The sequence below is a fragment of the Peromyscus californicus genome, unplaced genomic scaffold (genome assembly GCF_007827085.1).
Source record: "Peromyscus californicus insignis strain IS unplaced genomic scaffold, ASM782708v3 Scaffold_8__1_contigs__length_139910024, whole genome shotgun sequence".
In the NCBI taxonomy this organism is placed as follows: domain Eukaryota; kingdom Metazoa; phylum Chordata; class Mammalia; order Rodentia; family Cricetidae; genus Peromyscus; species Peromyscus californicus.
In genome coordinates, this window is record NW_026294606.1 from 39,016,409 (window position 1) to 39,039,516 (window position 23,108).

The 23,108-nt window shown below is 42.8% G+C and overlaps 1 protein-coding gene across 3 annotated transcripts in view; it reads right to left on the reverse strand.

Annotated features, from left to right (window-relative positions):
• Gpld1 (glycosylphosphatidylinositol specific phospholipase D1) overlaps positions 1-23,108 on the reverse strand; it is a 55,577-nt gene that overhangs the window by 28,732 nt on the left and 3,737 nt on the right. Inside the window, exons 2-11 of one of the 3 annotated variants that reach the window (XM_052728332.1) lie at positions 20,470-20,521; positions 19,775-20,083; positions 15,348-15,403; positions 10,036-10,114; positions 6,519-6,616; positions 6,002-6,112; positions 4,637-4,685; positions 3,643-3,697; positions 290-397; positions 43-70 (exon numbers count right to left, since the gene is read on the reverse strand). In XM_052728332.1, coding sequence (XP_052584292.1) covers positions 43-70; positions 290-397; positions 3,643-3,697; positions 4,637-4,685; positions 6,002-6,112; positions 6,519-6,616; positions 10,036-10,114; positions 15,348-15,403; positions 19,775-19,871 — 681 coding nt within the window. In that variant the 5' untranslated portion in view covers positions 19,872-20,083; positions 20,470-20,521. Of the gene's footprint in view, positions 1-42; positions 71-289; positions 398-3,642; positions 3,698-4,636; positions 4,686-6,001; positions 6,113-6,518; positions 6,617-10,035; positions 10,115-15,347; positions 15,404-19,774; positions 20,084-20,469; positions 20,758-23,108 lie in introns of all 3 variants that reach the window. The other 2 variants (XM_052728330.1, XM_052728333.1) reach the window with 2 other exon arrangements.

Sequence of the window (23,108 nt, forward strand, 5' to 3'; positions counted from 1 at the left end):
GCACAGTCCTCTAGCCAACACTCAGAAAAAGCAGGTCTTTACCTTGGAAACAGCTAACATCTCCCCATGCCTGCAACACAAACAAGAAGCGGTATGAGGTGCACTGTCTATAGGAAAGAGACGCAAATAATGAAGAGGCAGTTCCAGCCCTGTGTCTTCTGTCATGTGACTGCCGTCACAGAAACAAAATCCATAAATCCAAAGTGCACCCCTGGAACTAAAACGTGGGAAAGGGTGCTCAGGAAAGCCCCATAAGTCAGCTGCAGACTTCCCTCAGGCTCACACTTACATTTCCAAGAACTGAAGGTATGTGCAGTCAACAATGACATTTTCGGGGATGACTTTTCGACCGTAGAGATAATCGTAAATTCTCAGAAGATCTTTGATGGGCACGTACCTGAGAAATACGTTAAAATGAAAGAGACACTTGGGTTCTGAAACTGAAGGTAACAGTACAACTGCAGGAACTCCACAAGCTCCCCGCATGCCGTGATTGACTGTATATATCAGATATTTGATAGTCTTTTCCAGCATTGGTTTTTAACTCTGCCAATGGCACTCAGTGACAAACACCATTATATTCCCATTTTATATAAAGAAAACTAAGTCACGGGGACAGTAAGTAGTTTTCTCAATGATGCAGAACAAAAAACTGGTACCTTAGTCAAATATTTATGAAAAGACATTTAAATTTCAGAAATTACCAAGTATAAAAAGTGTTCAATTTTGTGAATTCAGAGGGTGTGTGTGTGGAGGGGAGGATGTTGAAACTGTCTTATTCTGTAACCAAGCCTGGACTAGAACTCACTAGGTATCCTAAGCTATCCTCAAATTTGCAGTGGTCCTCCTGCCTCGGCCCCCTGAGTGTTGAACTTACAGTCCTGAGCACCAGATATGGCCCCTCTCTCCAATGAGCTAATTTTAGATGTACAGGAGAAAGCACCAGAACTCCAGGCCCAGCTTTTGGTTCACAGACATTAATTATTTTAGTTGGAAGAACAGCGGCATCTTAAAATCAGATTTATAGAGTCATTTTTATTTCAATTTCAAAATCCTCAGAATAAACAAGAATATAACACCAGTAACATCCAATTTTTATAATAAGATGAACCAAACAAAAATTAAAGAGAAAGGAGGTTTTAAAAACTGATTTATGTGTATTTACAAGAAAGAAGGGATTAAGAAGCCCATTTTTAAAAAGCTTTTAAGAGCACCTATGACCTTCTCAATAAAAGTAGCTAAACAGGCAAAAGAAAATGAGAAAAATATTTGTTTTAATGAATCACTAAACTAACAAGAAAGTAAAAATAAAATAAAATTCCAAAGTCCAAACCCAAATAGAAAGTAGAACCTTTGGAAGGCAAGCAAGGAAAGTCAGCTTTACTCTATTGGCATCTACCGAACCTCAGAAGCTACAGGGTGGGAAGCAAGGAGATGAACGTGGTTATGGAGCCATCCCCTGGACATGCTCAACCTGTTAGGGACCACACCCCTAAAGGAAACTCCTCTCGCAGCCTTCAAGTGTCAATGACTCCTCAGCTATGAGTGGGCACTCAAGAGTCCCTCCCTCCTCCATGCTGGAATGCTGACTGGCTTGATCTTGTGCAGGCAACCACAGATGCTGAGCCTGTGAGGGCATTCGTCCTGGGCGGTCCTCCCACAGATGCTGAGTCTGTGAGGGCATTCGTCCTGAGTGGTCCTCCCACAGATGCTGAGTCTGTGAGGGCATTCGTCCTGAGTGGTTCTCCGCAATCTCTGGCTCTTACTATCTTTCCACTCCCTCTTCTGAGAAGGTCCCTGAGTCTTGAAGTCGGGGAGATCCAGATATCCCAGGTGTGACTGGTCACTTCCTCTCTACACTTTGACAGCTGTGAGTCTCTGTGTTAACCTTCATCTACTGCTTGGACATGATTCTCTGCTGAGGACAGAGCTGTCCTATAAAATCAATAAACTTTCATCAGAATCCCAGCAAATATTTCCTGAAACACATCAACCTGATCCTAAATTTCATCTGAAAGAGCAAAGACAAAGGTATCTTTGAAGAAGAGGAAAGATAGTTTGAATGAGAAAGGCCCCCATAGGCTCATATATTTGAATATTTGGCTCCTAGTTATTGGGCAAAAGTGTCTGTCTGCCTCTCTGTCTGTCTGTCTGCCTCTCTGTCTATCTGTCTCTGTCTCTCTGTCTGTCTGCCTCTGTCTCTCTCTCTCTTTCTGCATATTACTTGTGGATAAGATGCAAGCTCTCAGCTACTGCTCCAGTACCATGCCTACCTGCCGCAACACTCCCTGCCATGATGGTCATGGACTCTGAAACTGTAAGCAAGCCGCTCATTAAATACTTTCTTTTATAAGTTACCTTGATCATGGCGTCTCGTCACAGCAATTCAATGGTCACTAAGACAGAAGACAAACAGGAAGCTCTGCCCTTACAGAAGCAGACATACAGCAGAGTCATGGGAAGGAAAGAACCAATGTTCCAAAGGGACAGTCACTCAGACCAGGAGAAGAGAAAGGAAGCACATGGGTGGTGCTGTAGACCAGTGAGGAAAGAGTGGACCATGGAAATGTGGTTCTAGAACACCCAGCTACCTCTACGGAAAAATTAATATTAAATTTATACTTCATCTTACACAAAAATCCCCAGATAAATTAAATATAGAAAGTCTTCCAGGAGAACCAGGTTTGGTTCCCAGCACCCACATCAGACAGCTCACAACTGCCTATAACTCCAGTTCCAGGGGATCCAGTCCTCTTATGGTCTCCAAAAACACCTGTATGCACGTGTTACACATATAGGCAAGCAGGCACATAAACACAAATAAAAATAAATATTTTTAAAACCATAAATGTTTTAGAAGACTACATACATATTATGCATATTATGCCTTTAAGGTATAATATTTCTTTTAAAAGATGTCCGAAGTACACGTAACTAAGGGGAATAGATATAGTCAACTACTGTGGATTAACAAGTTCTGTTTGTCAAAATACACCCTATGTGAAAATATGTACTACAAACTGCACAAAGATAATTTAAGAAATAATTTAACAAGATGATAAGAAATTAGAAATGATCTGTTCAAAACACTATTCAAAAACACTAACAAAACCCAGAACTAGTCACACAGGCCAATAACTCACGCTGCTTGAGAGGCTGAGGAAGGAGGTCACGAGGTCAAAACCTGCCTAGGATATGAGTGAGATCAAGGCTAACCTGAGAGACTCAGTTAGACCCTGTCTCAAATTTTAAACAAAGTCAAAAGAAGAAGAAGAAGAAGAAGAAGAAGAAGAAGAAGAAGAAGAAGAAGAAGAAGAAGAAGAAGAAGAAGAAGAAGAAGAAGAAGAAGAAGAAGAAGAAGAAGAAGAAGAAGAAGAAGAAGAAGAAGAAGAAGAAGAAGAAGAAGAAGAAGAAGAAGAAGCAGCAGCAGCTAAGGACTTAGTTAGCAATAAAGTGGTAGCCTAGCATTCAGAAGGCCCTGGTTCAATACCTAGTAACAAGGGTGAAATTACAACAAGAAATAAAAAAGACAAACTAAGGGGGAAATAAGCTATAAACTTAAAAAAAAAAAGCAACCCAATAAGAGCCCAAGTCATAAATGTCATTGTGGCATCACATATTTAAAAGAAACATTGTTCTTACCAGCGCCGCGAGAGGTAGTTAAAATTAAATTCAAACTGGCTCAGCACATCTCCTCCTACAGCAAGAGAAGCATATTTACAATCTGTGGGCTAATGACAAGACACTTCTTGCACATTCCCACAAACACATTCCCACAAACCAGACCTTTCCTATAGTTACTCATTCTGTCTTGAAGAAAAAGCTATCTTTTAGATATCTTAGCTAGTGAAATGTATGAATTAAGAACCATCTGTATAATAAAACAATTCTATTTTCTCTGTTTGTTTAACAGGGGCTCACTGTGTAGCTCTGGCTGGTCTGGTACTCACTGTGTGCTTCAACTTGCAGTAATCCTCCTGTCTCAGACTCCCAAGTGTTGGGATTATAGATGTGTGCCACCACACTCAGCTTTGGATTTATTTTACTTTGAAAAAAGATAGACTACATAGGTCCTTTTAAATAAATACTAACTTGTATATTTAAAGAGAATTACTATAGGAAAAAGGAGTTCACCAATTGAAAGCTAAAATACAGGTGACTAAGACTAATCTACCAAATGGATTTTAATCCAACATATAAGTGAAAATGTTTTAATAAAATTATACATCAACAACAAAATATATATTCTTAAACAAAAAAATATATTAACATGCCCATTTAGAAATGCATCTCTGTGCTGAATGAACTGTGTTATATTCTAAATGAATTTTAGCATTACAATCAGAAAAGTACTTAACAATGTATAAGGTTGTCAGGATGGCTCAGTGGGTAAAGGCACTTGCTATATAAGCCTGGTGACCTGAGTTCAATTCCCAGAATCCACAGAAAGGTGGAGGGAACCTTCACACATGCACACTGTGGCTCAGCACACACACACACACACACACACACACACACACACACACACACACACCATGCACATGAGAGCACACACACACTCACACATACACACACACATGCATCACACTAATAAATAGAAAAGTAGTTGGCATATGAAAAAGTAAATAAACAGTACCAAAATCACCAGCTGAATGAGCCTCAGAATAGGAGTCCTGAAAATCAATCTGAGGAGCAAAGAGAAGCACATGGTGAATGTCCCAGACTGTGACCTGGAATGCCACCCCAAGTCAGACAAGCTAAGGGGAGGTGACAGCCTGACCCAGGGGACTGGAGGAGTGTGTCGTGGTAGATTTGGTCTTCACACTGACGTTCTCCTTTTTGTCTCTGGTGGCCATTGAGTTGGGTAACAAGACTGCTGCAGACAGTTGTGCCTCCCTGGGGTGGACAATGTCTCCAATGGAGTCCAAGATTACAGGTCCAACAGGATGGAATTAGGGGTGACTGTGGGACAAATATGAGCAAGGTCTCCTGACACACACATGAAAACATCACGATGAAGCCAGCCCATTATCTTATATGTTAACGAAAAATTCAATTAACGTGCAACAAGCAGGCTGGAATGATGCTTCAGTGGCTGCCCTTCCAGAGGACCTGAGTTTGATCCCCCACAACCACGTGACGGCTCACAACTGTAACTCAGACCCAGCCAGACCCAAGCACCTCTTCTGGCCTCCGCAAGCACTGAATACACGTGGTGCAGACACACAACATGCAGGCAAAACACCCATACACATCAAGTAAAAAGAAAGATTAAAATCTTCATTTAAAAATGCCAAAAGTCTCCGGGCGGCGGCGGCGGCGGCGGCGGCGGCGGTGGCGCACGCCCTTAATCTCAGCACTTGGGAGGCAGAGCCAGGTGGATCTCTGTGAGTTCGAGGCAGGCCTGGTCTACAGAGTGAGTCCCAGGACAGGCTCCAAAGCTACACAGAGAAACCTTGTCTCGAAAAAACAAAAACAATAATAATAAAATAAATAAACAAACAAACAAACAAATAAATAAAAATGCCAAAAGTCAAATAAAACAACTAATAGCAGGCCCTTTCCGCTGTTATCAGGAGAGACTGCAATTCTCTGTTTGGGAACTATCAATACTGAGCAGAGCCAAGTGGCTCCTTTCCTTACTCAGACACAGCCTCAAAGGCACTGCAGACAAGCCTGCCCCGTTTCCAGCACGTTAGTTCACTCGGTTTTTGTGGATGCATCTTCAGAGGTGGTAACAAGGAAAGGAATCCATTTAAAAAAGACAGAACTCTGACCAGAAGCCACTTTGGATAAGAAGGCTAATTTGCACAGGGTGTGCGAATAACCTCGTTTTCCTTTTCCTTAGGATAATCCAGTCTTGTCTGTGGAACTGGGGATCAAACCCAGGGCTTTGTGCGTTAAGCAGGCATTCTCCCTCTGAGCTCCCCCCCACACCCCAGCCCAAGTCCAGCTTTGATCTGGGTGTGGCAGTGGCACTCTCATGGCGATATGCACTCACGGCTCCCATCGTCCTGAGGAATCCTTGTTCAATACCCAGGCTGTGCCAGCTGACATCAGCAACCATGTGTGAGGTGATTCCAAACAAGAAAGCCACCAGCTTCTCTGTGTCCTGGCAGAAAAGAAAATCCAAGTCTTATATGTTGGGTTACATTGATTCCCTGAAAGGCTTTAACAAACATGAACTAATTTCCATGACTGAGACTTAACAAAGAATTAGAAGCAGATAAATTATATAGCTTCTAGTTACAGGGAAGTTCATAGGATTTTCTGAAATGCTGTGTCTTGGAAGGTTTTCAGATTCATTGGCATTGGACTGACAATCTCCAAACTTTTCTTTGGTAACTTTATTTCTGTATTGACCAGGCATCTGCTGTGTGCCCGTTGGTGTGCAGGGCACTGCAGGTCAAGTGATAATTAGCTATCCCAGTCTGGGGATCAGAGATTCCAAATGGAGTGATCCAACGGTACTTGTCAACACAGCGGTGAACTGACGCAGGGTTAGAGGGCACACCTACCTTCTCCCAGGGCAGAGGGTAGTTCTCCCGAATGTAATGAATGCTAGCATTAAGAAAGGGAGTCCAGTGAGTCCTCTCAGATACATCATGGTATTTTCCTGATAAAACAAAAAAGTAGAGCTGTGGTACCTAAAAAGTCGAGAGTCTCCTCAAATTTCCCATGACCACTCACTGTATTGCTGGATCCTTTTATTTTCCTTCCAATACCTTGTTTCCTCTGTTCTTCCTCCAAGGACATCTCATGAGCAGACAGACCGAAAGAGTCACTCAGAGGATACTTGCACAAGGATGTGCCTATATTCCAACATCTTATCCCCTGTTACTCTTCTTTAATTTATTTTTATTACTGTTATTATTACATTTGTTTATGGTGTGTCTGTTTGTGTGTACATGCACACTGCATCACAGCACTCATATAGACATCAGAGAACAACTTCCAGGAGTCAGCTTTCTCCTTCCACTATGTGGGTTCCAAGAACTGAACTCAGGTCATCAGACCTGGAAGCAAGTACCTTTATTAACTGAGTCAGTTCACACACACACCCTCCCCACTTATTCTCTGGAAGTTACTTTTCTCTGCCACATACTGGTCCTAATCTTTACATCACACAGGGGAGTATAAACTGTCTTATGAAAACATGGAAAGCCAAGCATGGTGACAACACACTTGCAATCCCCAAACTCAGAAGGTGGAGGCAGATGGAGGAGGATTGGGGTTTCAAGGTCATCTTCAGCTGCATGGTGAATCTGAGGCCATACCTAGGCTACACAAGACTTTATCATGAAAAAAAAGGGAAGGAGGGAAGAAGAGGAGGGAGGAAAGGAAAGATAAGTGATTTATAGGTAGATGATAGATAGATAGATAGATAGATAGATAGATAGATAGACAGACAGACAGATAGATAATAGATAGGTGGATGAATGGATGAAGGATAGTTTTGATGACCCTGTCCACACTTCTCAGAACCATCGTTGTGTGTTTTGTCTATCTTGAAGGCTAGTACACGTTGAGTAGTGCTTCTTAAATTTAATTATCAAAATATTCTTTTCTCTTTCTCATATGTAATGTTTCAAGGGACTGTCAGAATATCAAGGGACAGTGGGATTCCCTGAATGCTGCTTAGGAAATGCCAAGTGAGAAATAGTAGGGTAGAGATAAGAGCTATGACCCACAGGCAAAAACAATAGTAATGAAGAATGACAGACTGAGAGAATGTGGTAGTTTGAATGTGGCTGGACCCCATAATCTCATAGGGAGTGGCACTATTAGGAGGTGTGGCTTTGTTGGAGTGGGTATGGCCTTGTTAGAGGAAGTATGCCACTGTGGGGGGCAGGCTTTGAGGTTTCCTATGCTCAAGATACTGCCCAGTGTCTCAGTTGACTTCCTGTTGCCTACAAGATATAGGACTCTCAGCTACATCTGCCTACATGTTGCCATGCTCCCAGTCATAATGATAATGGACTGAACTTCTGAAACTATAAGCAAGCCACCCCAATTAAATGTTTTCTTATAAGAGTTGCTGTGGTCATGGTGTCTCTTTACAGCAATAAAAACTCTAAGACAGAGGAAAAGAGAAAGAAGTATTTATAAATACAAGAAATGTCAAACTTAGCTCTCTGCAATCCTGAACACAGAAGACAGTAGTACCTTAGCATTTCACTGATGTTAAATTGAGGGGGTCCCTGTAGGCATCATACAGGGAAGCAAACTCCACAAAGAGAAAAGAATGAAAACCTGGTGCAGGCTGACTTCGTCAACTTGGATCAGACTTGGGGAGTCTAATAACAGGCAGTTTATTCCCAATGTATTTAAACCCAGTACAACTTGAAAAAGTTTCCTGATGTAATACAATCCGCTTTGCACAAGGAAGTGTAATTCCACTGAAACTCAACTCGGTGTGCATGTTATTTCTGCCAAGAAGATGGGTTCTAAGGATACCCTAGCTGTACTAGCCTAAGGGCATAAGGTCCGGCCTGGTCTCGGACATACAGAGAGCATAGAGGTCATTTGGACTATTAGCCACCTCTGGTCCTGGTTGTGGGAGCTTAGGGAAGCCTATGGCCAGAAGGGTCATTCAGATTGCTAGCCAACTCCTGTCTCTGTTGTAAGAGTTTGATATGGCCTGGCCCAACAGATAACACAGATCACCAGGCAGTTAATCATTGCCAGTTCTCAGCTTTCTAGATGGTAGAACAGGTTTTTCATCCTTCCCATTGGAAAGACAATCCTGTATATTTAACATTTCTGGTTTCTCTGGAGATCCGTGGGTTCAATGATCTTCATGCTATGCTCCCAACATTAAATGTCACCACTAGATTGTTAAGAAAAGAGACTTAAAACAATAGATTATCCTGAGGCGCCAGAAATGGTTTCCATGGTGACCTGATGCCCCAATGAAATGGAAGACCATCCTTGCAGATTTCTTTCAACACACTTCTGCCTGCAGGGTAACTCCAACAGTACCTGTTTCAGCTGGCTTCTTTGTGCCCTGGTTTGGGATGGGTTTAGTTGGGTTGGGATTGGCTGATGGAGAGACTAAATTAGGAGATGAGAGAAAAGGAGGAGATGGGAGGTCTGGGTATTTACGTTCTCAGTTCTTCTGCTGTAGGGTCCAAATGGGCTGGCGCTGACCCTTAGCTACAGACTCCATTCCTGTCGAGTGGCCCCCTCCATGAAAGTCTCCCACCACAATGCAGCAATCACTCCCCTGCACTGTCTCTGGTAACTCCTTACACCTGTCCACACCTTTAGGAAAGGTACTCTCATTAGATTCCCCTCAACATACGCAGCTAGCTTAGATCTTCATAGCACTGGGCAGCGGTCTCAATACCAAGAACAACCCAGGGAGGAGGCTGCCTTAGGGCAGACACAGAACCGAGACTGTAGGGAACCTTTTGAAAGTCGTGTGCATGCTGACAAACACAGGAAGGGCTACCACAGAGCACTAAAGCAAGCGAGACATCTAGACCAGGTATCACCACAAAGCAAAGTTCCAGAATTCCTATGCTCAAGCAGAAAAGTCACCGATGAACAACCATTTTACATTTATGTGTTTATATATAAAGTTATATTTCATTTTTAATTGTGTACATGTGTTTGTCTGCATATGATGTACATGTGAGTGCAAGTGCCTGTAGAGACCAGAAAAAGGTGTCAGAAAAAGCCCAAGTTACAGGTAGTTATGAGCCACCTAACACGGGTGCTGGGAACCAAAACCCCATCTTCCAAAAGAGCAGTATACATTTTTAACCACTGATCGTCTTTCCAACCCAAGAAACATACTTTTTTTTTTTTTTCCAAGATAGGGTTTCTCTGTATAGCTTTACGCCTTTCCTGGAATTCACTCTGTAGCCCAGGCTGGCCTCAAACTCACAGAGATCCACCTGCCTCTGCCTCCCCAGTGCTGGGATTAAAGGTGTGCACCACCACCACTGCCACCCATCTTTATTTTTAAAGTCAAAGCCAATCCTGTTCACCAGTAAGTGTGACACCATTCCTCTGAAAACCGTCTCGTACCTCTTTTGCAGATGCTAGGGTAAAAGGCATCAGGAAACACCGTGCCAGCCTGATAGGCGTCCTGGTGTTCTAAGAGTAGCTGAGGAACAAGAGAATGCATTAGAGTCACCACTTAGAGGGCATTAGAGGGCAGGGACCAGCAGGCTGGGAGAAGTCAGCCCCGTGCATTTGTAGCTATGAGAGTCTAGAACCATACTGGACAAGGGCAGCGTGAAGGGAAACGTGGGCAGGAGCAACTGTTAAAAGCCCAGGCATACTTTACCAGAGTACAGTAGGTAGCATATAAAACTTCAGGCTCTTTCCTACACAACAGGCCTGTTTAGACAGTAGCAAAAACTGCCTGTTTAATGTTACCATCTTTCATTTTCTAGTTTTGTTTCTCTAATGGAGTAGAATCCCCCTAAGACTATTTTAAATTTTTATTTCTTTGTATGTTTTGGTTTTCTGACACAAGGTTTTTCTGTAGCCCAGCTGGCCTGAACTTGTTATGGAGCCAAAGATGACCTCAAACTCCTGAGCCTCTTGCCTCCATCTCTGGAGTGCTGGGGTTACAGGCTTGTAACAATCACCATACCCAGCCTTCCCTAAGACTATTCAGCTGATCCAAAATTGCTTTAGGACAAGACTTTCAATGATCTACAGTGAAATAAGAAAAATTTAGACACACACACACACACACACACACACACACACACACACACACACACACGCCAAGTAGTTTGTGATACACATCTTTAATACCAGCACTTGGGAGGCAGAGATAGGAGGATCTCTGTGAGTTCAAGGCCAGCCTGGTCTATAGAGTGAGTTCCAGGAGAGCCAGGTCTACACAGAGAAACCCTGTCTGGAAAAACCAAATACACACACACACACACACACACACACACACACACACACACACACACACACACACGTGTCTGTGATTTAACACAAATATATAAGTAGCAACAACAAACTGCTGTGTGCATGTGCAGGGTTATATCTCATGGGCTTTAGTTCATCCTTCATCTTTTCCTTCCTCCCTCCCTCCTTCCCTCTCTCCCTTTCTCCCTTCCTGCCTATTTCTATTTTCCCTGTGCTTTAGAGAGTTACAAAAATATTCTTTCCCTTTGAAAATGATGTGACAGCAGATAGCAAGGTTTTTCTCTAGAACGTCTTTGTTGAACTTGCAAGCTCAGACCAGAGGCTAAGAAACAGACTGAGTCTCCAGTGTGCTTGGCATGGCCCTAGCTCTTCCATGGAGCCCTCCTGCTTCTCCCCCTAGCTTGGAAGTCTGCAGGGTTTCTGCAGCCGAGATGCAGAGGCTCCTGGTGGCACACCAGCATTGCTCCCAGGCACAGCATAGGACGCCAGGTTCACCGGGAGCGCAGGCTGAGGTTACAAGGGCCTGGAACCAGTGCTCAGGCTGAGGTTACAAGGGCCTTGAACCAGTGCTCAAGATGGATTTGCAGTTTCCTCAGCAAGACTGTGTTGAAGTCTGTTGAATCTGCAGCCAGCCAGCAGGAGAGTGGCTGTGACAACAGGCACACAGGCAGTTTCTAGTACCACTGTTTTGCATGTTGTTCCTGGAGGCCTTTCTAGACATTTCTAGACACCGCTGGAGCTGTTCCTCTGACTCTCACACAGGTAGGACAGCCAGTTCCTTAGCTCCTGGCTTTTACAATTTTTTGTTTGTTTGTTTGTTTTGTTTTGTTTTTGTTTTTCAAGACAGGGTTTCTCTGTGTAGCTTTGGTGCCTTTCCAGGATCTCACTCTGTAGACCAGGCTGGCCTCGAACTCACAGAGATCTGCCTGACTCTGCCTCCCGAGTGCTGGGATTAAAGGCGTGGACCACCACCGCCCGGCGCTCCTGGCTTTTAATCCCTCTCTGTCTACGCTAGATCAAGGGGCTTCTGCAAAGGGGCCGTGAAGGACACAATGTACAGTCAAGTTTGGTGGTACAATTGTTTTCTTTTTCAAAAAATAAATTTGATGTATTATTATTATGCATGTGTGATATGTGTGTGTGTGTGTGTGTGTGTGTGTGTGTATTCACCTGTGTGGATGAATGTGTGCTACAGCATGTGGAGGCAAGAAGGCAACTTTCAGGAGCAAGTTCCCTCAATCCCCATGGATCTAGAGTTCAAGCCCCATCATACAGAGTACCTTTACCCAGTGAGATATATCACCAGGCAAACAAATACATAGCAAGATTTAGAGACAGTTCAGTGGTTAAAGGCTCTTGTTGACCAGAGTTCAATTCCCAGTACCCCCATCAGGAAGCTCCCAATTGCCTGTAACTCAAGCTCCAAGAGATCTGATGCCCTCTTATGGCCTCCACAGGCACGTGCTCACATGTGGCACACACACACACACACACACACACACACACACACACACACACACACACATATACACATAAATTTTTAAAAAGCATAAATAATCTTATCAGCTTCTGGTTTAGGAGCTTGATGTGTGTTAAGCCTTTCTTACATATCAAGGGGAAGGTAATCATTATAATAAGCCATTATCAGACATAGGCAATTAACAGATGAGGTAACAGAAAAATTTCTACTTTCTTGAAATACATTGAACCTTATTAATAAGTTAATAATTAAAAGGCCAAGTTAAACCTAGAATGAAACACCCTTTTGTGAGACAGGGTCACTCCTAACCTAGGCTTGCTTTGAACTCACTATATAGTCAAAGGAGACCTTGAACTGTCTTCAGCCTCCCAAGTGCTGGAATGGCAGGTGTTTACCAACCTGCCCAGCCCAATTTTGACGGCAAGGGAGAAAAGAATAAAAAATAAACCATAAAAGCAAAACCTCTATCAAATCTGAATATTTATCAAAATTTTCGAGTAAAACACAAAAGGAATTGAGACTGTTTATGTGTACGTGTGTCTATGAAGTACATACACATGAATGTGATTTTTGTTCATGATTCCTGACTCAGAACTTCCTCCAAAAGTGGAATGTAAAAACTAGAATTTCCCTGCCCCAGGTAGGTCCCAGAAACTCAAACTTAAAGGTGGGGACATTTTGGCCGAGTCTAGCCCTAAAGAAATGTTACCCTGTCTGATAGGGAAGGACAGTTGAGCAACACTTGCTGGGCCTCCCCACCCATGATAGGAATGTTAAATCAGACTCATTGATGATGCTGTCCAGCTTCAAGCCACACAATGACACCTCCATAGAATTCCAGAGAACAAGGCTACATTTTATGGACAGCTGGGCACAAAAAAGCTTGAAAGAATGTAAACAATACCTCATCCTGAACCATGAGAGATGGCATGCACCTCCCCCCAAAACACACACAAGATTGATAAATATAATAATAATAATAACAACGTATTTAAGGAACTCATTGTGAAACTAGGAGGGGGGCAGCCCCAACTCAATGGGGAGAAAGTGCTTGTGTTTGGGACCTTTCCAGAACTTGCTGCATGCTGTGAGAGCCAAAGTTACATTTTAAGTTTTAATTACTATGCCTTAGAGATCCATGAAACAAAAAGATGCCTCTAATCTACAAGCCCCTTGCCCAAGGACAGATAGTTCCTGAAATGCTGGAGGCTACTGTTTATGGGAGATCACAAACCACATGTCCCTGAAATGCTGGAGGCTATTGTTTATGGGAGATCACAAGCCACATGTTTTCACTCCCCTAAACACGTTTGTTTGCCCCATCTGCACCAGATGTGCTTGATCACCTGCGGGTGGGACATTCACAAGCAGGAAATAAGTCAAGATGTACACTTGCCCCTGATTGGATATAAGCTGGAGGTACATCAGGATGTATGCTTGCCCCTGATAGGACCTGATGGGAAATACTTAAGCTACTGTAAAACTTTATTTGGGGCCATTTTTTTTTTTTTTCTGGGAAAACAGAGATGGACCTGGCCAGTATTTAATTAAAGCTTGTTTCCAATTTGGCTTTAAACTGTGGTAGAGGTCTTATTCTCGATTGGTAGAATTAACAATGCCTGTCTGTCCACCTGCCTTTCTTTTTACATTTAGTTATTTGTGCATGTGTGCCATACCCCATATGTAGAGGTCAGAGAGCAATTTTCAGAAGTATGTTTTTTTCCCCTTCCATTGTCTGGGGTCTAGGGACCAGATTCAGGTTGGCAGACTCAGCAGCAACCACCTTTACCTGCTGAGCCATCTCATCAGACCAATGATCTGAGTCAGTTCTGATGTCGCAAGAGATTGCTGACCACTGCTATCAATGTCAGTCTTTAAGACTCATCTTTGCCCTAGAATGTTAAGTATTATATTGTTTATTATCATTGTTATGACTATCACACAACTAGGAGCAGTGCATAGGGACACAATGGGTTAAACGGACTTCAGGATGGGCACAGGTGACCCATCATACAGTCCTACAGGTGCGAGGAGACACAGAAATAGCACACTTCTTCATAAAGACCTCTGGCTTCTGAGTTCAGGCTGAGGCTACAACTCTTATCTAGAACATGTATGGCCCTGGGTTCAGTTTCCAGTAATACACTCTAGACACACACACACACACACACACACACACACACACACACACACACACACACCACAGAAAGAGAGAGAAAGAGAGAGAGAGAGAGAGAGAGACTTCCTGCTCCTCCTTCTGATGATAAAGATGTGGACAACACACAGTGATAAAAAGTAGAAAATGAATGAGTGATTTCTCTCAAGTAAGACCTCTCTTTATAAGAAAAAAAAATATATAAAAATTATTTCGCCAGGAGGTGGTGGCGCATGCCTTTAATCCCAGCACTTGGGAGGCAGAGCCAGGCGGATCTCTATGAGTTTGAGGCTAACCTGTTCTACAGAGCTAGTCCAGGACAGGCTCCAAAGCTACAGAGAAACCCTGTCTCAAAAAACCAAAAAAAAAAAAAATTATTTCAAGGGCCAGGGATGTAGTTTACTAGTAAAGCTATTGCCTAGCATGCACGAGGCCCTGGATTCTATACCAAATATTGCAAAAAGCAAAGAAACAACATGTTTTCAAATTATGAATTATATTACCTAAATATTTAAATTTTAAAATGTTTAAAATTTAAATAAACACAGAGTGAGTTCCAGGAAAGGCGCAAAGCTACACAGAGAAACCCTGTCTCGAAAAACCAAAAAAAAAAAAATTTAAATAAACATATATATTTGTATACATACATATATAATATCTGAGTGGCACTGGAGATGTGTACCTTTTAACCACAATGTTAGTTTTATAAAGATATAAGGACAACTCTTAAGATTAAAGATATGTTTAGACCTTTGTTTGACACCCACAGAGGAAAATGTATGTACAATCAACAGAAATCCAGAAACTCCCTACCTCTTTGTAGTTAATGCGTCCATCTTGAAGCTGAAGAAACTCCAGAGCCCTGTGTCCTGAAAGAAATGAATACCATACGAGCTAAGTTCAACTGTACTTACCAGAGATCTTATTTTAAAAGATTTCTTTTAAAGTGTGTGTGTGTATGTGTGTGTGTGTGTGTGTGTGTGTGTGTGTGTGTGTGTGTGTGTGTGTGTTTATATGTACATGAAAACCCATGGAATCTAGAAGAGGGCATAGGATCCCCTGGAGCTGGAATTACACACAGTTGTGAGCCCTCCAGCATGGGTGCTTAGAAGTGAGCTTGGGTCCTCTGCAAGAGCAAGAAGCACTTTTACTTGATGAACCATCTCTCTAACCCCGCAGAGATCATTTTTTGAGGAAAAGAGAATTTTTCAATTGCAAACTATGGAGAAAACTGGAAATAAAAAAAGTAAGGTTGTATTCACTTGAGGTTTTCTTCAGGCACAACTGTTTTTGGTTTGTTTGTTTGTTTGTTTGAGACAGGGTCTCTCTGTGTAGCCCTGACAGGCATGGAACTCTGTAGACCACACTGGCTTTGAACTCCCAGAGATCCACCTGCCTCCTCCCAAGTGCTAGGATTAAATGCATCTTTCACCACCTCTGGCTAAGGCATAATTGTTCCAAAAATATTTATATTATATTATTATATTAACCGTAACTGTATCAGAATACAAATCAAACTTGAATGGCAATTTAAAATTTCCTCTTAACTAACTATGACCTTGGACAAGTTACCTAACACTGTAGACCTCAGTTCCGGCCTCTGTGAAATGAAAACAAAATGCTACCTTACAGGTTGGCTGAGAGAACCACAGAAAATAAATACTGAGTGAGGACAGAGTAACAGTCATTTGGGAGGAACTTGGGAAACAGAAACTGTCATGGTATTTGCCTCAGAACTAAGTAGATAAACCTAAACACAAAATACAAGAAAAGCTCAAAGCATAGCTAATCAATGATCCTCAAGTGCAATTCATGATTGAAATAATTCAGAAGGACGAGGTTACCTTGGAAAGTTGCCTATTCCACCCTCTACACACAGACACATAGAGATCCAACCTGAACCTTAGCATCAGAGAAAGGGCTGACCTTCCTGGGAACACACATTTAGTGGCAACACCTTATTTCTACTGCGAATCACATTCACTTTTTTAAAGATTTATTTTTATATGTATGGGGTTCTGCCTACATATATGTCTATGCACCACATGCATATGGTGCCTTCATAGTCCAGAAGAGGGAACTGTATCCCTAGAATATAGACAGTAGTGAGAGGTCATATGGGTGGGAGTGCTAGGAATCAAATCCAGATCCTCTAGAAGAGCAATCAGTTTTCTTAACTGCTGAGCCATCACTCCAGCCCTGAATCACATTCATCTTTTTTAAAGTCATATATCAATTAAAAAAAACCCAATCCTCTATTATATTCATTGACACCCTAACAATCAAGTCATAAACCATACAAATAATCCAGACGCAGGATTCCAGTGTTTTCCCAACACAAACCATTGAATGAGGATAACTCTAATAATGAGTTGACATAAATATCAATCTTCCACTCAGGTCTCACATAAGAACTGAAAAAAATGAGCCAGCTATATCATCTAAGTTGTTGGTAAATATAAGATGGGATTTCAGTTGCCTTTTATATGAAAAATCTTAGAATTTGTGCAGGTTTTATTTCATGTATGTCTGTAGACATAGATCATTTTTTTGAAAAGGGGTTTCACTCTGTCACCCAAGCTGGCCTAGAACTCACAATTATCCTCCTGCCTCTGCCTCCCCATTGCTGGGACTACAAGAATAAGCTACTACTACTACAACCTGATTAGATATTTTTAAATATCCATTAAGATTTACCTATCCATCAGGAACCAACACAGAAACTCTGAAGGGTTTTGTTTGTTTGTTTGTTTGTTTGTTTGACTCCAAAGATTTTTAAAAAGTTATTTTCATTTTCCTGTGTTCCCTTTGAGCTTCTGTCGCTTTAGAGTTGGAAAACCCTTCAGAATTCATTAGCTTGCCCTCTCCCAGCTTAGTGGGACACACAGGCACCATGGGTTGCTCAGAACCACACACCTAGTTTACAGCAGGACTGTCTAATCGCTGAAAGGGTCCCTTTCCCATCGCTTCCTGACTCTCTTTAGGTAGTAATGTTGGATAGAAAGAACGGCAGACTCACAGTCAAGACAAGAGCGAGCCAGAAATGGTAGGATCCATTTCCTCATCTGCAAATCCAGCCCTCTGTGTCCCTTTCACTGGCAACTGTGATCTTAGGGCCCTGCCTGCCATGGCTCAGAATCTAGATTTCCTTTGCAATGGTAAATGTTCCTATTATATCTGTAATCTTGTCACTCTTTGTAACTAATATAGGTGGCATAAGTATGAAATAATGTCATCCTCATTGAAATAAAAGAAAACTTAGGGCATCAAATCTACCTAAAATTAATCTTAAAATCACTGTAGAATGCACTCCTATTTTAATTGTATAATGAATTGTCTTATATTCTCCACATGTTAAAAAAATTCATAAATACATTTCATAAGAATCAAATCCCGCCGGGCGGTGGTGGCGCACGCCTTTAATTCCAGCACTCGGGAGGCAGAGGCAGGCGGATCTCTGTGAGTTCGAGGCCAGCCTGGTCTACAGCGCGAGATCCAGGAAAGGCGCAAAGCTACACAGAGAAACCCTGTCTCGAAAAACCAAAAAAAAAAAAAAAAAAAAAAAAAAAATGAAGCAAATCCCTTTGTTAGGAGAGACCCACACACATGCTTAGGATGGTAGCTATGTAAAGTGATGAGGGCTTTAATTAGATTATCAACATATCACATCACGTATCTTAAATTTATACAATTTATTTTTGTCAATTATACCTTAACAAAGTTAGAAAAGGTAAATCTAAAAACCCCGCCTGTTTTCACTTATCTAAATCCACTATCTATGTCCTACTTTGATTTCTGTTTCGGAATTAAACACCATGACCCAAAGCAACTTGGGGTGGAAAGCTTTTACTGGCTTATACACCCCAATCACAGTCCTTCATTGAGGGAAATCAGGGCAGAAACTCAGAACAGGAACTTGGAGGCAGGAGCTGAAGCAGAGACCATGGAGGAACAGTGCTTGCTGGCTTGTTTGCTCATAGCTTGCTCAGCCTGTTGTGTTATACACCCAGACATCTCCTGCCCACAGTGAACTGAACCTCCCCCCTGGATCATGAATCAAGGAAATGCAGCACAGACTTATCTACAGCCTAATCTGATGGAGGCAATTGTCAGTTGAGAGTCCCTCTTCCCAGAACTGTTAAGTTGACAATGACTAGCCAGCACTAGATAACAAGTGTACTCTGGATCACTCTGCCTCTGCCTCCAAGGTCAGGCACACTGGAGTGGGTGGCCTTCTCCTGCAGAACTCCTAATGCTAAGCTGGACTCCTGTAATATTAACAACCACCCAGCTTCATCAGTTGCCTTAACCTCCCTGAAGCCAAGCACCTTAATGCCCATAGGTAGCACTTAACCCCTGGGAAATAATTTAGGTCAGTGATGGAAGTGAGGGTGGCCCTCAAAGCTCAAATGATGCATCATGCTCATAAGAGCCATTAACAGCCACTTGACTCAGGGACCCATTCCCACGGCCATACATGGCCCTTTCCATCTACCTGGAAATGCCTGTCCTAAGAAGTGCAAAAAGCAACAAAAATAATCTCACACCCCTGCCGTAGCACCCACAGTCCTTCTCTCCTAGTCCTGTGACTTTCTTCAGATCCTTGCTATCCTGCCAGGAACACTCAGTGGCCTAGCATAAAGGGTCTCGGTTCTCTCACCTACCTATCCCTCCACCAAGCCCACCTGCCACTTCCTAGCCCTGGACACATCCAATCTTGCCTCTCTCTTCTCCACTGTCAGGCCATTTCCCACAGCAGGGAGAATTGTGCCAATATATGGAATAGATCTTCAATCTCTTTCTCAAGCTTACTGACAGACTCTTGTCCTTTTAATAACACACAAAGAGGGGAGGAGAGATGGCTCAGTTGTTAAGAGCACATACTGCCCTTGACGGGGACATAATTTGGTCACCAGCACCCATGTTGGGTAGCTCATAATTGCCTGTAATTCCAGCTCCAGAGGGGTCTGATGCCTCTGACCTCCAAAGGCACCTGCATGCATGTGCACATACCTACACACAAAAACTTAAAACTAATAATCTTTAAGAACTAACACAAAGGACCAGGAATGATGCAAAACACCCATAATCCCAGCATTCAGGAGAGGTAGGAAGATCCCCTCAACTTGGAGACCAGCCTGTTCTACATAGTGATCTCCAAGTCAGCCAGAGCTACATCAGGAGATCCTGTCTCTAAAACCCACGGAAAGACAGAGAGATAAATAAGGCCCAGTACTTACCTATTTCTACATGTGTTGAGAGGCCACAAGCTGAACTTCTAGAGCAGAAAAAAGACAGCAGGAGCAGCAGGCCAGACCACAGCCTGCCAGCAGACATGTTGTTATTTCTCCCCCGGCTGCTCTGCTAATGTGGAGACAATCCAAGCTGTAGCCAAACTATGACTCCAAAATCCAGACACAGACTCCGTGTGTTCCCTCTACACAGGTTACTGACACAGGAAACCAAGCCTTGTTTCAAAATAGTACTGTTTTCCAATCAAGTCCACGGATCAACCACTGTTTAGCTTTTCCAGAACAGCAAACAGACACCTGGGAGGGGAGAGAAAGCAATCTGATGGATCTACAAAGCCTGCTGATAGAGGCACTTTATCATCTCAGTCACCTAGACTTTTCCTCAACACGCAATTGGCACAGCAAACCAAACTTGCCTTCAACTTGCTTTCTACAAGATACTTGCCTGTGCCAGCTGATGGTCACTCTATTAGACTGCCACCTCGTCTTAGACATCCTCTGCTCACACTTAACAAAGTTTCCTCATCCTCCCAAGCCCCAAGTGCATGCTGGGAGAGCTTTTATGGTGATCACCTAGAACCGGCTTCTCTTTTTATATTTGGCAACAGATACTGACACTTGTCTGTGTTACACAACCCCAGCCACTCCTGGCCTTCTACTCTGGCTCTTCCAACAGGACTTACCTGAGATGTGTTGCAAGGAAGGATTCCTGCAGCCCAAAGATACTGACTGCACCTGGGAGGTGGAGGCAGGAAGCAGATTAGGGCAAAGAGACAAGGGTCTGGACAATGCTGGACTCAGAACACACTCATCATGAAGTAGCCAATCAGCAACAGGCAGAACAAGAGAAGCAATTCAGGTCATTCATGGACAGAAATGATGGTGATCTTAACACCCGAACGATGCATTGTAAGTGCTGAAAGACGCCGTGCGATCCCAAAGGACTGGAGGAAACAGCGTTCACTCTCAGGCTAAGCAAGGGGAAGAGATGAATGAACAAAAGACCGCATAATTTGAGTCGGCTGTCTGCCAGGCAGCCTTTGTTTCGTAATCTTAACTCAGCCCCATTTAACCCCCAAGAAATGAATTCTGTACTTCTCCTCGTCTAGGGACACTGGCCCTGACTGCTTATTACTTTTAAGCCACAAGCAAGAAGTCAGTGTTTTGTTTTGTTATGTTTGATTTGGCTATCAGGGTGTTTATAAACTTACACCGCCTTGCTTGCTTTTGGTTTTGTCAGTGGGATCTCATGGATGCCAGAATAGCTCTGACCTTATTAGGTAGCCAAGGATGACTTTAAATTCCGGATTCTCCTGCTTCTACCTCCCAGTGTTCCCACTGAAGTTATGAGCCAGGATACCTAGCCAGACTTAACTTTTTTTTGTTTTTTGTTTTTTGTTTTTTGTTTTTTTTTTTTTTTTTTTTTTTTGGTTTTTCGAGACAGGGTTTCTCTGTGTAGCTTTGCGCCTTTCCTGGAACTCACTTGGTAGTCCAGGCTGGCCTCGAACTCACAGAGATCCGCCTGGCTCTGCCTCCCGAGTGCTGGGATTAAAGGCGTGCGCCACCACCGCCCGGCGACTTAACTTTTTTTAAGTCAGTAAATTCACATATAAATCTAGAACTGACTTCCTGACTCAACATCCCCCCTGACATGACAATCACCTGAAGTGGGAACCAGTTGTCCCCTCAACGAACATGCCCTCCTCTGTGTCCTCTTGACCTAACCATCCACACAATCTGGGGGGTGGGGTGGGGGTCCGCCAGGCCACTCTGCCTGCAGAAGTCTGAGGTGGTCCCCTCTCATTCTGATCCTCCTAAAGTCTGCAGGTGAGGTGGCAGTGACCATAAACTGGTACTTTAGTAAACTTAGGGGCACCCAAGAAGGGCCAATCAATAACAGAAAATCAGGTGTGGCTGCCGACACTGTAATCCCAGCACTCTGGAGACTGAGACAGGATGGCTTACAGGAGTTTGAGGCTAACCTGGACTACACTGAGACCTTTTCTTAAAAACAACACGGCTGGCAAGATGGCTCTGTGTCTAAAGGCACTTGCTGCCAAGCCTGATGACTTGAGTTCAATACCCAGGGTGCACATGGCAGAAGTAGAGAATTGATTTCCCCACTCATATATACAAGTAAATAAATGTAATAACCTTAAAACAACAAAAAAGAGAGCAGAAAGAGGACTGCCAAGGATCACCAGGAAAAAATCCTGCCTAAAAGGGCTAAGCAGATATCAGAAAACCAAGCCAGGAAGGAATTCCTCACTTAGTACAATGTGATGGTTATGTGATAATATTATTTTGAGTTTTTATAAAGTTTGTGTTATTTTGTAACCATGAAAACAGGATTACATGTTTCTCTTAAAGCTATGACTTTAAGAGAAGGCTAATCTATAGTTCTCAGTATCAAGAAAACTGCCTGAAATGCTAGGGAGATGGCTTAGTCTTTAAAACACAAGCATGAGGTCCCAAGTCCCAATCCTTAGCATCATGTAAAAGCCAGGCACAGTATTGTGCATCCATAACCCCAGTGCTGGGGAGCCAGGGGCAGGCAGATCCCGGAAGTTCATTGGTCAGCTAGCCTAATTAAATCGGTGAGCTCTAGGCTCAGTGAGAAACCACGTGCAAGTTATTAAAATACGCTTCTGCTTCTCTGTGACTCGGAGATAATGATAGTTTCCACCCTATGGGCCATTGTGAACATCAGATGAGGAAATATACAATGCATTGGGGGGCGGGGTGTGTTTTGAGACAGCATTTCTCTGTGTAGTTTTGGTGCCTGTCCTGGAACTCACTCTATAGACCAGGCTGGCCTTGAACTCACAGAGATCCACCTGGCTCTGCCTCCCAAGTGCTGGGATTAAAGGCATGTGCCACCACTGCCCGGCTACAATGCATTTTTAATGGAGATTAGTATACAGTAAGTATATAATATCTTCACAACTATTCTTCAGAAAGAACTTTCCCACTCAAATTCACTATGGATTCCTATTATTTTTCCTCATTGATTCCTGTTTTGTTTGGGTTTTGTAGTGCAGAGGATCAAATCCAGAGTTTCCTTCATTCTAGGCAAATGTCCTACCACTGAGCTACAGCCCAAACCCACTTATTGATTTATTTTTAATCAAGAAAAAGACTTTGCACTCAGGTAGTCAGTATAAGATCATTTCTAAAAATTTAAATGTGGATATAGAGCAAAATGGGTTGAAGGCTGTGAAATGAAAGCGGGTCTTCACGTGCAGATAAATGAGGTGCAATATTTTTTATAAGGCACACATGACCTTAGGCTGTTCTCAAACTCCCTATGTAGCTGAGTTAT